General features: G+C 39.1%; 1 protein-coding gene across 6 annotated transcripts in view; it reads right to left on the bottom strand.

Annotated features, from left to right (window-relative positions):
• SPEN (spen family transcriptional repressor) overlaps positions 1 to 17,980 on the bottom strand; it is a 92,513-nt gene that overhangs the window by 22,104 nt on the left and 52,429 nt on the right. For 5 of the 6 annotated variants that reach the window (XM_027609792.2, XM_027609802.2, XM_027609820.2 and 2 more), the window contains 3 exons: positions 8,195 to 8,355; positions 6,486 to 6,686; positions 2,731 to 2,882 (listed from right to left, as the gene is read on the bottom strand). In XM_027609792.2, the coding sequence (XP_027465593.2) occupies positions 2,731 to 2,882; positions 6,486 to 6,686; positions 8,195 to 8,355 (514 nt within the window). The remainder of the gene's footprint in view (positions 1 to 2,730; positions 2,883 to 6,485; positions 6,687 to 8,194; positions 8,356 to 17,980) is intronic. The other variant, XM_027609813.2, reaches the window with a different exon arrangement.

The following is a 17,980-nucleotide window of genomic DNA, read 5'->3' as shown; positions in this document are numbered from 1 at the left end:
CACCCAGGTGCCCCAAATAAAATCTTTAAAAAAAAGAAAGAAAGAAAGAAATCAAGTTTTCAAAAAGTGATTTTTTTTTTTTTTTATGATTTTATTTATCTGACAGACACAGCGAGAGAGGGAACACAAGCAGGGCGAGTGGGAGAGAGAGGCTTCCCGCTGAGCAGGGAGCCCGACACAGGGCTCAATCCCACATGACCTGAGCCGAAGGCAGACGCTTAACCAACTGAGCCACCCAGGCACCCCTCAAAAAGTGATTTAAAATTTCAACCCTAAATTAAAAGACTCATTCTATCAGTGTATCTAATGGAACCAAGCCTGGTGACTGATATATATGGTAATAACCTCTCATATCCAGAATCAATAAATATATAAATACCCAAACTACTTTGTGAAGATATATCAGAACACCATCCCTAGATTAAAGAAATACTCTATAAAGGCATAACCCCACCTCTTTATTTAAGTTTATTTATTTTTTAAGTAATCTCTACACCCAACATAGGGCTCAAACTTACAACCCTGAGATCAAGAGTCCCATGCTTTTTCAACTGAACCAGCCAGGCGCCCCTAGCCCTATCTCTTTAGAATGCTTGAAACCTGTAGTCACACCTGACACTCTGGTCCTGCCTACTCAGACAAGGTGGTTTAAAAATCTGGCTTACCTACACATGAACATGGTCCAGAGAGGCAAAACTTATACTTAAACAATAATGACCCATATTGTGATTATCTAAAGTATTCTGTAAATCACAATCTAAAGTATTGTGATGCTAGAAGCCTCTTAAGGGTCATAAGCCAATAATCAAAAGCTGAAACAGAGCAAAATGAATAATGCATTTAAAGAGCTATCTGAGGAGTCCTTTAAAAAAGCAGTAATTTATATTCAAAATAGTTCTACTTAAGTAATGGTAAGCAGGAGCTGATTTTCACCACAATGTAGAAGGTAACAACCCAGGATAACTCCATTTAAGAGAAATGGTCTCCAAAGAGTACTGGTGGGTAGATTCACCACATAGGTTCTTCCAGCTATAGCATAATCTGTTATCGATAAGCAGCAGACCATTTTCCCAAAGTTTGTGTGTCATTAAAATAGTCACCCTCATAAGCAATTGCAAGCATGATGAGATGTGGTTTTCAAAAAGAATGTTGACATGGCCATCTTACTGAGAAGCATGGCCCTTAAAACACAATAATCACTCCATTTTCAGCAACCCTGTTGATGAAAATGTACCTGTGTCCAAATACAACTTCTTATACTGCCCCAAAATTCAAGGTAGCAGCCACACTCAAATGTGGGTCTGAAAGTTTTATCAATTATGAATTAACTCATAAATGCCAATGAGCAAATTAAGTATTAGATCACGGTCTAAAGAAAGAAAAAGCTGGAGCCCACATAGGCAGGTGAACTCCAGGTCACTCACCCAAGCAGGCAGTACAGCTGGAATTAGAGTATATGATAAAAGAACTTAAAATAATTGAAAAAGAAAGGAAAATGTATGTTTTTCTGTTTCTCTAAATATATACCTTCTGTTTTTTCTTGACTTTCTACCAACCACTTCTCTCTTGTCCCTACTCCCTGTAAGATGAGATCAGCTACAAGCACAAATGTTTTATTCTCTAGATTACGTCACTAAAAAAAATAAGATTTTTGCTTACAACATCAGTGTATAGATAAGGATGGATAGCTGGATGGGCACGAGCACATGCGCGCACGCACGCGCGCGCACACACACACACACACGCACACACACACACACACACACCTGAAAGATGAACAACTGTTGTCCCTACCCAGAACATCTTTTTATTCTCCAAAGTCCAAAATTACACAGCAATTTCTTTGCTGTTATTAATACAGAGGAAGTCTAGGAAAGACAGAAATAATTTTCCTATTTTTTCAAACACAAAACAAAATAGTATATGTATCCCAAGGGTACAAAGCTGTAACCAGACTATTTTCATTAGAAAGTGACTTAAAACAAGTCACGAAGAACAGAAAAACCCTCTAAATTCCTAAATTTAACAATGACTTGCATAATATAAAAAGTGATTCTAATTAAAATTTCAAAATAGAACGGAGCTTCTGGCATGACATCCACATTCCAGTAATCCCCAAGGTAGTCTGATGTGCACTGTGAGAACACAACACTCATACACTAAGCTGCTACTTCTTTCTTACAAACATATTATTTCTTCTTTATTTTCCTTCCAACCCACAGGACTAGAGATGGCTTTGAACAGCACCCATGGACAAAGAAAAACGGATACAAAAATATATATGTAAACAAAATAAGGACAAATATCTATTACACAGTTTTACATATACACATAAAACAGTCCCCCAGTGAGTTTTGCTGGATCATCTTTTAGCAGGAGTTAAAAAACACATAGGGCAAATGAGAAAAATATTTATTACACCACCTAAATATCATCTTTCCAAATATAATCTGTACTATGGTTTATGTTTTACGACAAAGATCTAAAACTGTTTTTAGGGGCGCCTGGGTGGCTCAGTCGTTAAGCGTCTGCCTTCAGCTCAGGTCATGATCCCAGGGTCCTGGGATCGAGCCCCACATCGGGCTCTCCGCTCAGCGGGGAGCCTGCTTCTCCCTCTCCCACTCCCCCCTGCTTGTGTTCCCTCTCTCGCTGTGTCTCTCTCTGTCAGAAAATAAATAAAAAATGTTTAAAAAAAAAAAAAAACTGTTTTTACTGTAAAAAGCAACATACCACAATTTCTCCAAAGCGCTGGAAGATGTTGCGAAGGTCATGGTAAGTAGTGGTTTTTTCAAGGTTGCCAATGAAGAGGGTTCTTGTTGCTTTGGGGTGAAACTCATCTATCCTTTCATCCAAAGGACGAAATTCATTTTCACTTTCCGTTTCTGTTAAGTGGGATGGGGGCAGAGTAAAAAGAGAAGAGTTTGTTTTTATTTTTTATTTTTTTGAGCCGAAGGCAGACGCTTAACGACCGAGCCACCCAGGCGCCCCTGTTTGTTTGTTTTTAAAGTAATCTCTACACCCAAAGTAGGTCTCAAACTCACAATCAAAAGATCAAGAGTTGCATGCCCTACTGACTGAGCCAGCCAGGTGCCCCAAAACAAAGTGTTTTAATGTGTATTTATATATCATGGGAAAATCTACACTTGAGAAGCTATGTCTCTGAAATATTGCCTTTGAATAATATACAATCTGAAAAATTATATACACCTTCAGAAATAGCTGCCTTTTGCTAACTCCAAAGGCTAAAGAAACTTGCCAACAAAACTTAGGGGGAAGTAGCATTTTCTTTGATCTTTAAAACAGAAAAGTGGGACTGAATTTCAGTCTGTAAATTGATTTGTTTTAAAAATATCACTGACACAGAAATAGATTTTAAACCCCAGCAAAAATAGTAATTACTTAAGCCTAATCTTAGGTTCCAAAAATTATGCAGCAGACTCTCAATGTGAAGTATAAAACTACAATCTGAAACACACATAAAACTCAACTGAAAATAACCCAGCTTCATTACTTAATTTACTTTTCAACATTTTAGAAAATATTTAGCATTTTACATTTGTCATACTAATTAACAAAGCCCAAGTGTCTACATGTAGCAATTGTTAGATACAAGAATAATAATTGTACGAAAACGGACTGAAGCAGCACTTACAAACTTGCTGCTGCAAGGTTCCCACTGATGAACAAGAGACTCAATGACTCTAAGGTTTCTGTTTCTTATGATCAAAAGCCCTGGTTCAATGTCTCATTCAAGCACAGCCTTTCTCTGAAGCTCCATTTCTAAACTTGGTCCAGGGCAGAACATTCAATGTTTTGTCGATAATAACTATAATACAGCCTGTGTGTTCTCTCTTTTTTAATGTAAAACAAAGCCAGCCAAAAAAGTTAGTATTTAATCAGCTTGACTGAAACAAAGTGTTTAGGGCCACGCACTGAATATTACTGATGTCAACAACACTGATATTAAAAAGATTCAAATTCTGAGCTGCTGAGTAAACTCAGAACACACCTCAATCCTGATTCCAGTTTCAAAGGTCTAATGATAGCCCAGCTTACCCTTTCTAGCCTCATCAAGGAATATGTACTTTCACGGAGTCAGGTGGACCCAGAAATTGCCAGGGCTCATGTACCTGTCTCTATCCTGTATTTTCATCATGTCTCCTAGGGAGAGATCTCATTTCAAGATCGACTAGGTCTTCTTGAAACTACCTAACTAACAGAGGGCACATATTCAGGAATATTTCATTTAAAAGGGGAGAAAAATAAAGACAAAATAATTCAGACACATCTGAGGTTTACATTCCAAAAGTCAGAATAAGAAGGATAAAGCCTAATTTGCAACCATTTAAATCTATACCGGTTTCATTTCCACCAAATAGCTCAGTAAACATTTCAAAACCAGAAATTCAGTTTAACAAAGATTTTTAAAAAACTGTATTTTCCATAAGTAATCTACTTAATCTTCATGACCACTTTAAGTCTTAATGCCTACACATCATTTAAAAAATTCTTTTATTGGGGTGCCTGAGTGGCTCAATCGGTTAAGCATCTGCCTTCAGCTCAGGTCATGATCCCAGGGCCCTGGGATTGAGTCCCACATCGGGCTCTCTGCTCAGCAGAGAGCCTGCTTCTCCCTCTGCCTGCCACTCTGCCTATCTGTGCTGTCAAATAAATAAATAAAATCTTAAAAAAAAAAATTCCTTTATCCTGCAATTTCATGTTTACAGGACTGTAATGCTCTGCGGAGGACTAAGAAAGCACAATCTTAGAAGCCACCAGGGGTCTATCTGCAAAGTTGGGCTTCTTGGATTAAATCTTTTTAACTCCAAGAGGTCCCTTGGCCTCAGGAAACAATCAGCTCCATATGTTTCAATACAAAGCATTTATGACTTAACCATCCAACAACGTAATTCCATCCATGTCTCCATACTCACATTCGACTGCTTTCAAATATCCCATTCAACAAGTGTTTCATGCTGTCCCATCTGAGAAAAGTACCTTCAAGCTTTCCTATGCCTGAACCAACCAAACTTCTCAAAATCTTCAATGGCACATGGTTAAAGCCCAATTTACATCCTAGGTGCTATTTAGGTAAAATGCTTTTTTGCAGTAAAAATGTCAAGCTAGCCCCATGACTTGGAGATCTGAGGGACATCTATTAATAATGCCCCTGAATTAGATCCCCATTACTTAATAATTATATATGGCTCTAAAAACTTTCTATATAGATTATATGACAATCTAAATATTATTCCTCAGGCCAATTGTGACCTGTTCTAAATATGTTAAATAAGAATTCCTGAGTTGCACTCAGCTCAGTATAACTTAGGCCAGTAAATCTCAAACTTGGCAGGGGAGGGAACGTGAGGGCATAACCTATAATCCCTTTGAATTCCTGTGTTTATAAAATTATGCACATTTTGCAGTCTTCCTTCTAACAACTCTGTGCTTGTTTTAATATATACAAATAACATCTACATATTCTTATCAGGGAAATTCTATTTTTTCTTAATTGCCAAATAGATGAATATTCCAAGAGAATGGGCTGTTTACCCTATAAATTCCACTCAAAGTTTTAGTATTTTTTTTTTTTTTAAGTAGCTCTATACCCCAACATGGGGCTTGAACTCACAACCCTCAGATCAAGGTCCACATGCTCCACGGACTGAGCCAGCCAGGTACCCCTCAAAGTCTTAGTCTTGAAGTTTGTCTCAGCTACATGATGTGACTGCATAATTTAAACATTTCTGTGTACTCCTCCATAAATTTACTTACAAAGTTGCCTTAAATCAGGGGTTCCCAAACTTGGGTATGTGAATTCTGAACCATTAAGCTGGGATAGGGTCAAAGAGTCTGGGTTTTAAACAAGCACTATAGGTGGTTCTCAAAAAGAAGAAACATTGACCCAAGCCATGCCTGAGAAGACTTCCTGCCTTACAACAGGTCTTACAGGCAGGTTCAAACTAATAAAATGTCCCCTTGAAATTCTCAGTGGGTCACACTCCTAAGACCTAGCCCTGATTTTCTTTGTCACTATCTCTCAAGGTCATGGAAACTCGAACAACAGATCCAATTTGTGCTGGGGATAATAGAAATAAAACTGGTCTAACTAGTCCCTCAAATCAGTGTAACAAGTAGTCTGTTTTCTAATTCAAGGTAATTCTGATGTCATTCTCCTAAGAACTATATCCTTATCTCAATTCAATCCTTTTGGGAAGGCAGGACTCAAAAAAGGGCTAAAACTCCATGTTTCAGACTCTTCAAAGTCAGTATTTCTCCCTTACAGGAACAGAACTATCTTTACCCTCCCTAACCAAAACATAATTTTATTAACTTGGACAACAAATGCACCAGTCTTTAAAATAGAAGACACTGGAAGTAAGTCAATAAAGAAAGCTGGACTAGCATCCAGATTCACGCTAAGATGCTGCCTTTTCACAAGCTGAAATACAAATTATACTAAAAATTAGCCTCCTTTCTCTTACCTGGCCCTATCCATGCTGTTACTTCAATCTGCATGCCAAAGAAAAGTTTTCCTTTTGATGCAGTCAGTGCTTTTTCTTGGTCCTCTTGCTGCCGAAAGAATACCAGACCATACCTCTCTTCTGAAGCTCCATGGATCTGCACTGAAGTCACCTTTCCAAATTTCTTAAATTCATGGAAAAGGCCATCTTTAAGGCTTGTATCTAAATCCCCCCCAAAAAAACAAGGTGCTTATTTTTCTAATTTAGTTACAGCTCAGTAAGTAAGCTAAGAAATCTTTAGCTTGATTTTTTGACCTCAATTTTGTTAGCATTAAAACATTTCTTTCAAATAAAGATAACCCTAAAAGCGCATTTTAGAGACTCCTGTACAACTGTGAAAATAAACTGAGTATCGGAAGGTGGTTATTTGTTAGATAAGAATGACATTGTGGCTATGCGGAAAACCCGCCCTCCTATTTTACAAACAACTACAGAAGTATGTATCTTTAAGTTGGTATGAAACGATGTAATAACAATAGGGATTCACTTTAAAAAACACGCACCCAACAAGAACGGAAGGAAGGAAAGTGGAAACAGATAAAGCAAGTCTGGCAAAATATTGACAATTTTTAAATCTGGGGTATGGAGTAAGGGGCGTTCATTTTGCTACTACTACTTTTGGTTAAGTTTAAAACTTCCATAGTAAAAATTTTATATACACATATACATACATATATAAAACTTTTAAAGACATGAGAAAGAAAGCTGTATTTCTAGCTTTCCAAGCATCATGTCAATGATAAAATTGTGTGGCAAGCAGAATGTAACATGAAAACAACTCTAAGGTTTTCTACAGATGAATCATACTATCTGGAGGGTCTTGTGTTAATTTGCTTCATTATAAAAATTAAAATTGTATAGAAAGACAAGCAAATTTTACACCCATCCACTCCTAAATAACTAAGTATTCTAAATCAAAAGCTCATCAACACATGTGCCCCAATATCTCTATTCACAAACCTGGTTATGTAGGTTTTAGAGGCTGCGTTAATGAATAATTTAATCATGAAATGCACTTACCTAAGAAGTACTAAGTTTGGTTTTTGTTGGTTTGACCATCTACTAACAGTTGTTTACATATTCAATATGCCTAATGTAGAAATAACAGTATAGCATGGTCGATTGTCAATTAAAAATATTGAGTAAAAAGGACTTCAGTATAGCTTTTAACTAGACTTTTCCATTATTCATGATTTTCCTCATTTACAATGTTAATATTTTGAAGTGTGTTTCCTATCATAGTTTTATGTTCAAAGTTTTTTCACAGAACACAGGACTCCAGGACAATAAATTTAACTGAAAATAGTATTTCTACAATTTCATCGTATCAAATTTCCCCTAATATCAAAATATTTAACCTAGATAGCATATTTAAAAAAAAATAACCATGCTTTCATAGAACATGCACCATACAGTCTTTGTGTATGTATGTACATACAATGTGTATAATAATATATACGCATATATGCCTGTGTCTATAGTAAATACAAGAAACATGCAATCTTCATATACATAAAGTTATAATCATCGCTTGCTTTTTCTTACATGGCATTAAATATTAATGAACCACAAGAAGAAAGCTTGTTGTCACGGCACAGAACTTAAGTTCTCAGTCTCACATTCCCCCCAATAGTAGCAAGAGAGGGAAGTACAGCGATATAAACTTTTACCTGTAGAGCGTACTGGAAGATTCTGAACCTTGATCCCAAAACTTTTACGTGGCTCATCTTTTTCCAGGGATGAAAGCAACTGGGAAGTAGGTGCTGGGACAGCTGCTGACTGAACCGATCGGGCGGGAGAGTCGTCACTCGAACTACTGCTGGAATCAGTGCTGCAGAAAGACAAAAAAAAAAAAAAAAAAAAAGACAAAAGAGAGAATGAGCAGCATATAAAACTTCTTAAAATCAACAAGTAGAAACAATTAAAAGCAATCATCTACATTTCAGGTCTGGGATTTCTGGCTGCTCTCCCCTCTTCACACATACTTCGCACTCCTGCCTTAGAAGGCAGAACAGAGCAAACCTCAGCCTGAAGAAGCAGAAGTGTTGATCTTTTACCACCACGTGCCCCCTGAAGACAAATGTTTCATTCTGTGCAAAATGGGAACAACTTTTTCCAAATGAAGTAAGACTAATAAATGCAAGTCACTTAACAGTAATAATAAAAGAACACTGAATGTATGGTTTTGGATTCGGAGACCTCAATTCAAATTCTGGACTTAGATGTATAGCACGTATCCTTGGACAAGGAACTTAACCTCTTGCTAAGCCTCAGTTTCCACATCTATAAAATGGAAATAATAAAAGTACCTATCTTGCAGGGTTATGAATTAAGTAAAATAACCCACAGGTTTACAGAGTTTAGAATATGACAGTCATCAATGAATGAAGCGACATTGCTCTGTCACTCTGACTGCTGCCACCACCGCCACCATCATCTCAGGGGTGCATTAATTTTGAGGAAAACAAAAATACCCAAAATAATTTCCTAGGTAATTTTAAGTATTTGGGGGACTAATGAAGAAATACTATGTAAGTTACTTGGGTCTTGTTGATTTAGGCTCTTTTCTCTGTGAGTAATGTGGGAAAGGAGTCAATGAAATTGAGAATTTATTACTCTTCAGTTTGATACAATCCTCGAAGAGAGAGACAGTTGAAAGACAAGAAAATACTACCTACACATTCACATTAAGAGAGATATATTTAAACAAGTTTTTTATGCCTAAGAACTATATGAATAATAGGAAAGTCTCCTTTCAGTACCGGATGTGCAAAGACTGCCATGGTTTTGTTCTGTTATAGCATTCTCAAATATATTAAAAGCTATTTACAGAGTCTGCTATTTATTTACAGGTTTCTGAAATTTTGCTTCATACTTTTCCCCTCTCTATTGTGGAAGGCTTATCTTTTAAGCAAATAACTCCAGGGGTGAGGGGAAGTGGGAGGAGGGGGTTTAGTCCACCTCAAGCATACACACTACAGGAAAGACCTGATAGTTTTTGTCATCTGAGCTAAAACGACAGCTCTCACAGCCAAGACACTCTCTAAACCAGCCAGGTAAATAAATCCAACTCAACAAACTAAGGCAAACTTGCCACTGCTTTTTTAAAAAATAAACAAATACTGTAAGAAAACAGGGTATTATAACTAAGAATTTACACAGCATTTTTATTGAGCTCTCACATGCTAGGGCAAAAGATGAAAACGTCACAAGGTTATCAGAGCTCCCTGAAGTTTGGAACATAGAGAAATAAACCTATGCTACTAAGATCCAAAAGGACCTATGTGAGTTACAAAATACAAACTACTTGGGATAGAAGCCTTAAGACAGGACCACAGATTGTCACTGCAAGGCCTCCTATACATACCTAGGCTTCAGTTTTCCCTTTTATAAAAAGAATTTTTTTCTAGATCACTCAGTAAAAGTAGTGTTACTAGGACTAGGTGAACAGGATACTATATGTTCATTCAAATTAAGGGTTAATAAAATTAATCTGTTTGGCACAGAAGGGAAAAAAATGCCTGTTATATGTATTAAATCCTCCAAGTAATACAAGATTATTGGCAAAGCCACCACATGATTACAGTATAGAATACATTACAGGACTATCAATTCCAATGACTCATAAAAAAACCATTACGGAAAATACTTTAATTACAATACTGCCAATATTATAAACACCAAAATTCCTTAGCAGCAGTGGTAAAGTAAATATGGACAAGAGCAGAATTTCTACTACTGAAAGAATCAGTGAGGCAACAAACACCAAGTTCTATATAAGTCTGTGTCATAAAAATAGAGGTGAGGGGCGCCTGGATGGCTCAGTTGGTTAAGCATCTGCCTTTGGCTCAGGTCATTATCCCGGAGTCCCAGGATTGAGCCCTGCATCAGGCTCCCTGCTCAGCTGGAGGCCTGCTTCTCCTTCTCCCTCTGCTCCTCCCCGTCTAGTGTGTGCTTTCTCTCTCTTGCTCACTCTCTCTCAAATAATCTTAAAAACAAAAAGGGTCCTGGAATCAAGCCCTGAGTCAGGTTCCCACTCCTTCTGCACCTCCCCCAGCTTGTGCCCTCGCACTCTCTTGCTCTGTCACCCTCAAATAAATAAAATCTTAAAAAAAAAATAGCAACAATGATTTTTTTTTAATGTTTTATTTATTTATTTGACACAGAGACACAGCGAGAGAGGGAACACAAGCAGGGGGAGTGGGAGAGGGAGAAGCAGGCTTCCCGCCGAGCAGGGAGCCGGATGTGGGGCTCGTTCCCAGGACCCTGGGATCATGACCTGAGCCAATGGCAGATGCTTAACGACTGAGCCACCCAGGTGCCCCAACAATGATTTTTTAAAATACAAAATGGTGACAGAAATTAAATTTGTTATAAATGCCACTGCACTCTTGGTGAATTCCCTACTACCACACTAATTTTGAAAGGAAACGTAGAATTTAACTGGCAGAATTTTCTGCTGACCAATTTGAAATAACTACAAAGGGGGAAAGGTTTTAGCGATTGATTGATTGATTGATATTTGGGGGGGTGAGGGGCAGGGGGTAAGGGGCAGAGGAGGAGGGAGAGGGACAAGCAGACTCTATCCTGAACACACAGTGCCACAGGAGGCTCTGTTTACTACCCTGAGGTTATGACCCAAGCCAAAATCAAGAGTCCAAAGCTTAACTAACTGAGCCACCCAGGCACCCCAAAGGGGGAAAGGTTTTAAAATGAATTAGGAAATGACAGAATGACTCAACTTCTGAGTTCACATTTTGATATGCTAATCTAAACTGCAATGTGCATTTTCAGTGTAGTCTATTAAATGTACTATGGATTTTAAGATCATAAATCAAAATGGGGGCATACATTTAGATCCCCAAATACTTTTCAGTCCTATTAAACTGATAGAAAGCCCAAGTGCCCAGAAGAGCCATGTCATTTTTAATTTTTAAAAATTCCTTTTTTCATAATTCTGTTAAAACTGAAGAATCACAACAGTTCATTAAAGCATATGATATAGGGGCACCCAGGGGCCTAGTCAGTTAAGAGTCCAACTCTTGATTTCGGCTCAGGTCATGATCTTGGGGTCGTGAGATCAAGCCCCTCATTAGGCTGGGCTCCCCACTGGGAGTGGAGTCTGCTTAAGATTCTCTCTCCCTCTCTGTCTGCTCTCTCATGCATGCTCTCTCTAAAAATAAATAAATCTTTGGGGGGGCATATGATATATAGTTTATAGTTGTTTTTTGAAAGCCAAAAGTAGTTAATCAGAATCTATTCCAATCTAAATTGTTTTAAAGTAGTATTAATGATGATTTATCAACTAATAGTTTCAAGAAAGTGAACTTTAAATTTACCTGGTCACATCAATATTACATTTTCAAAATCAATTAAAAGTTCTAAATGGTAGAACTTTTTATTTTTTAATAAGAACTTTATTTTTCAAATAAATAGATAAAATCTTAAAAAAAGTTCTAAATGGTAAAGAATTTGAAAAAAAAACACATTTAAAAAAATTTTTTTAAAGATTGTATTTATTTCAGAGAGAGCAAGCTCACAACCAAGGGTCCTAGGATCAAGCCCTGAGCTGGGCTCCCCTATTCACACTCTCTTTCTCTGAAATAAATACAATCTTTAAAAAAAAAAAGATTACTAAGAAAACTAAGAAGCAGATCTTATAGAAATTTCCATTATGGAAAAATATAATAAGCAACTAGTTACTTAACAATTCTTTTTTAAAATAGCTTTAATTTTACTAATAAAAGGGAAAAGAAAATGCAGAAATTACAAAAGGCAATTTATTAGGAAGCAAAAAAAAAGGAATAAACATAGGCGTGCCTGGGTGGCTCACTCTGTTAAGCATCCAACTCTTGATTTTGGCTCAGGTCATGATCTCATAGTCATGAGATCAAGCCCTGCATGGGGCTGGCTCAGTGGGTAGTCTGCCTGAAGATTCTCTCCCTCTGCCCCTCCCCCCACACTCACATTTTCTCTCTCTCTCAAACAAATCTTTAAAAAAATAAAAAAAGGTGGGGCGCCTGGGTGGCTCAGTCGTTAAGTGTCTGCCTTCAGCTGAAGTCCTGATCCCAGGGTCCTGGGATCGAGCCCCACGTCAGGCTCCCTGCTCGGCGGGAAGCCTGCTTCTCCCTCTCCCACTCCCCCTGCTTGTGTTCCCTCTCTCACGGTGTCTCTCTCTGTCAAATAAATAAAATCTTTAAAAAAATAAATAAAAATAAAAATAAAAAAAGGAATAAACATAAAGCTGTACTAAAGGGCACCTGAGCTGGCCATGCAGTTGTATGAGCAATTAGGAGTACATGAAACCAGGTGGCCTCCCAACAAAACTATATGGAAGATACTGGTCAGTGCCCAGTGATAACCTGTGGCAGGCGCTCCCTGTCTTCCGCATGGCAGCCACAGCTTGGGGAGAAGCCTACCTCCCTGAGCCCCAATGGGACCCTGCTGCCCCTCCCCACCCCAGATGGACCAGCTCCCCTCCAGTGCAAGTATCTGCATCAGAGAACCATTCCCCTGGCTGCAGGGACAGGCACCTGCAGCTCTAGAATCCCCATCTTGCAGGTCTGCCCTTGCCATGGTCTACAAGGGGCCTAGGCCACCAGGGCAGGGACAAGGCCCTCTAGCCAAGGGACCTCTACTACATAATAATTCTTAGTAAGAGAACAGAAATCGGGATGCCAGGATTCTCTCACCCCAAATTATAGTGTCAAATAATTAACTATCCCTGTTTCTATAGCCATTTTACACAAAGACCTACAGAGAGCATTGGACTCTTCACTGAAAATGTCAAGGCACTGGGTATACTATTTATAAGATGACTCGGCTAAATTTGTTCACACAAGAGTAGCATCCAATAAATGACGTTAACATCTGTATCCCTGTATTTGTAAATATTTGATGATAGATATTTACCTGTTTTTTTAAAGCTGAATGATCGAAAAACATTTAACCAAATTAAGTTGAGAAACAAAAATCTGACATAAAAGGATAAAGGAACAATTTAAGCAACTAGGAAACGTTGCAATTAAAAGTTAAGAGGGTCCATTTGTTAAAAGCAGATACAATCTCAAGCGACAACTTTCCAACAACCTCTTTTCTATCAGGTAGCTAAGAATTTTCTCTCTACATCTTACAGAAGTTTGAGTGAAGAGGGCGAAAAGATGCAAAATGCAGATTTTCCATCAGGCTTCGGCAACTCAAAACGTGCCCACTGTCTTCATACTTCCATTAAATGGGGGGGGGGGAATCCTGTAATTTCTTAAATGAAATGTATCACCACACCAGGTAATAATTCCTCTATATCCAATTTCTTACAGGTCCAAATTTTCAAGATAATCCTATCTTTTTCATGCAGGAGTTCTCTAAATGTGGCTTCAGGGACCTGGGGGCCCCCAAAGTCCTTTCAGGGAGTCTGTGAGGTCATCTTTATTTCAATTACATATCTGTGTGAGGCCAGATCTTCTTCATACACTTTACACACACACAAATTATAGTAACAGTTTGAATACAGGAGCAGTTATGAGAATCTAGCTATCTAATTAAAACAAACTTTAAACAAATAAGCAAAAATAAATAAAACAATGCCACTCGTCTCACTATTTTTGGTTTTAAAAAAGTTATATCATCACACCAGTTGAAGATCTAAACTTGGCTAGGGAGGCTCCTCCCCAGAAGCAGACACCATCTTCAGGTGAACAGCTCCCCCAAAATCAGGGATGAAGATCTTCATCTCCAATATGAAACCTTTACTTCTTTTGCCTTTTCTTTTGCTCTTGCCATTACTTGCTTTTTCTCTCTGTTAATGCACAGGAAAACAACGTTCCTTCCTATCACTAAGGCCACAGCTGCACAACAAAAGACCCTAGAATTTCTTGCTAGGGTAGTTTTAGATAACAGAACTGCTTCCCCCCCTTTTTAAGATTTTATCTATTTGAGAGAGAGAAAGAGAGCAAAAGCGCACATGCAAGTGCCTGAGTGAGCAAAGAAGCAGGGGGAGAAGCAGACTCCCTGCTGAGCAGGGAGCCCAACGCAGGGCTTGCCCCTGGGACCCTGGGATCATGATCTGGGCCGAAGGCAGACGCTTAACCGACTGAGCCACCCAGGTGCCCCCAGAACTGCTTTAGATTACTTACTGGCTGAAAGTATATCATTGCAAATACTTCCTGCTATACCTGGATCAACACCCCTGGTAGTACAGCACATATAAGAAATAAACAAGCCACTTGGCTAAAACAGGCTGATGCCCCTTCGGGTACAATATTTACTTGACTTCAACTGGTCTGGTTCATAGGGGGTCCTAAAGGAGCATACTGCAGTGTCTCGCCATTATGCAACTGACAGTCACTGTTGTCTCCCTAGTGGGCTACATTCTCTCAAGGGTCTTAAATTCATATTTGTAGCCATCAGCAGCACATCAGATGGTCTCGCTGTGCTTGGAGAAACAGAAATAAGATGAATAAAATGAACAGCAAAAACAATTCTTTCACAGACTTGATATCACAACCCATGAGTTTTAGTGAGAGTGGCACGAATACCAAATTTTTGGTTACTCTCTTGTGTATGGGAGGATGACCAAGGGGGGGGGGGCGGCAGAGGAGCGCTGTTATATTAAACAAGGAGGTCATTAGACTGAGGTGGTTCTAATACCTGAGCAGGCTATGTAAGCAAACCAAAAATCTAAGCCTATAGATGCCTCAAGTTAAGAAAGGAAACCTAGGCATGCCTGGGTGGCTCAGTCAGTTGAGAGTCCGACTCTTGATTTTGGCTCAGGCTGTGATCTTAGGGTAGTGGAATAGAGTCCCGTGCCCAGTTCCGGACTTAGCATGGAGTTGGCTTGGGATTCTCCCTCCCTCTGCCCCTCCCCCTGCTCACACACTCTCTCAAATAAATAAATAAAATCATTAAGTAAATAAATAAAAAGAAAAGCAAACCTAAAGATAACCAATCACAGTCAATGAGGCTTTTCCAAATAAGACAAATGCTTAAGCTGTTACTGATAAAATTATTTCCCCGCTTTGCTTCCTTCCACCTTTTCTCTATTAAAAGCCTTTCCCCTAGCTCCTGTTGGTAGAGCACTCCTAACCACTTCTGGTCTGGCACTGCCCAATTTAAACCGATTTTTTTTAAGTAGGCTCCAAAGCAGGGCCTGAACTCACAACCCTGAGATCAAGACCTGAGCTGAGATCAAGAGTTGGACACCTAACAGACTGAGCCAGCCAGGTGTCCCAAATATTTTTTTTTTAATTGGTTTTTGCTTGGGGCAGCTGGATGGCTCAGTCAGTTAAGCATCTGACTCTTGGTTTCTGGTAAGGTCATCATTTCAGGGCTGTGAGATCAAGCCCTGCAACTGGCTCCGCGTTCAGCACGGAGTCTGCTTGAGAGTCTCTACCTCGCCCTCTGCCCCTCCCCCCACTGGCACACCTCTCCCTCTCAAATAATCTTTAAAAAAAATTATTTTTACTCAAATTACTGAAAGACAGGGCGCCTGGGTGGCTCAGTTGGTTGAGCATCTGCCTTCGGCTCAGGTCATGATCCCGGGGTCCTGGGATTGAGCCCCGCATCAGGCTCCCTGCTCAGTGGGGAGGTCTGCTCTCCCTCTCCCTCTGCTCCTCCCTCTGCTCGTGCTCGCTCTCTCACTCTCTCAAATAACTAAAATCTTAAACAAAACAAAAAAACACAAATTACTGAGTCATATCAAATGAATTTTTTTTAAAAAAATTTATTTATCTATTTGACAGCGAGAGAGACAGCAAGAGGGGGAACACGAGCAGGGGGAGAAGCAGCAGAATGAGGAAGGAAACACTCAACTGTAGGGTCTGGAGTAAGACACCGAGTTTTGTCTCTCAACTTTAACTTCTCTAGTGAATTACTAGACCTCATGACCTTTAAAGGTCCTGCCAACTCTAGGGCTCTATGAACTTCCACCTACCTCCAACCACTCATCTCTGATAGCTCGAATACTCGCAGGGTAAAGTCCACACCCTTCAACAAGAGAGAGAGGGTCCTTTACAACTTGGCCCCAAACTAATTTTCTACCTACTCCTTCTCATCCCCTTTTCTCAACCTTCTTACTCTACCCACCGCCCACTAATGATCTATCCATATAAGAGCAATATATCAGGGGGTGCCCGGCTGGCAGTAAAACCTGACTCCTGGTCTCCAGGTTGTGAGTTCGAGCCCCATGTTGGATGTAGAGATGACTTAAAAATAACTTTTTGGGTTTTTTTTTTAAAGAGCAATATGTCGGGCGCCTGGGCGGCTCAGTTGGTTAAGTGACTGCCTTCGGCTCAGGTCATGATCCTGGAGTCCTGGGATCGAGTCCCACATCGGGCTCCCTCCTCGGCAGGGAGTCTGTTTCTCCCTCTGACCCTCTTCCCTCTCGTGCTCTCTATCTCTCATTCTCTCTCTCTCAAATAAATAAATAAAATCTTTTAAAAAAAAAAAAAGCAATATGTCAGTTTCTAGTCATGGGCATCTTTTTTCTTTTTAAGACATAAGTCCTGGGTTAAATTACTTCCTCTCTATTCCTTAATTTTCTTGTAATGTAAATGGTGATAATACTTGTAAGGGACGTGGCAAGGATTTAATAAGTTAGTGATTATAAAATGCTTAAGCACTCTGCCTAGCATATAGCAAAGCGTACAGCAAAGAGCTCTTGCCCATACCCATTCCTATAGAAGACACCTTTCTGTCCCTCCTTGCCTGCCCTGTCTTTGAGAATTAGCTCCGATGTTAACTTTCTCCTCTGTAGCTGGACATCCCCGACATCCCCAACCCACCCCCCCCCAACATTCTCTGGTTTCTTACTTGTACTACAATGTCTATCTCCTATCCCTTCACTATGTATTATCACTACTCATTTACCAGCATCTTGAAAGGCCAATAATGAATTTATCTCTGCAAACAGAAAACCTAATACGATATGCCTGTAAGAAATTACAGATTTGAATTGTGAAAATGATTGAAATTAATACCTAGGAAAGTACACCAAGTTCAGTAAAATGAAGGTATTAACTAAACTCAGTATCTAAGAATAAAATGAAAATTTCTGATAAAATATTACTTTGGTGCAAACTGCAAGCTTATTTCTTTCTTCTTTAATGTTTCATTAATAAGAACACTACTGGTTGTTCTAAGGTTCCAGAACCTTAACACTAATAACCTGCGTGAAAAATCATGGGTATCTGTAAAAACAAAAACATATCTTGCATTTCATGCATCCTATTATATATGCCCTCCACCATGGGACATTTCTGGTTGTCGTAACTGTGGGTGGGAAATAGAATAGAGGCCAGGGATACTGTTAAACATCCTACAGTGCACAGGAGAGTCCCACAGAAAAGGATTATCTGTGAACAGTGAATAGTGCAAAGGCTGAAAAACCCTGCCTACATTATCTGACTGCTTCCCCTTCTTCTGAAAAGCAATATGCTAATTTTAAGCTCCAATTCAAATGT

Source organism: Zalophus californianus, chromosome 4 (assembly GCF_009762305.2).
Source record: "Zalophus californianus isolate mZalCal1 chromosome 4, mZalCal1.pri.v2, whole genome shotgun sequence".
Taxonomy (NCBI): Eukaryota; Metazoa; Chordata; class Mammalia; order Carnivora; family Otariidae; genus Zalophus; species Zalophus californianus.
The sequence above is the reverse complement of the archived record's forward strand: the minus strand, read 5'-3'. Positions and strand labels throughout refer to the sequence as shown.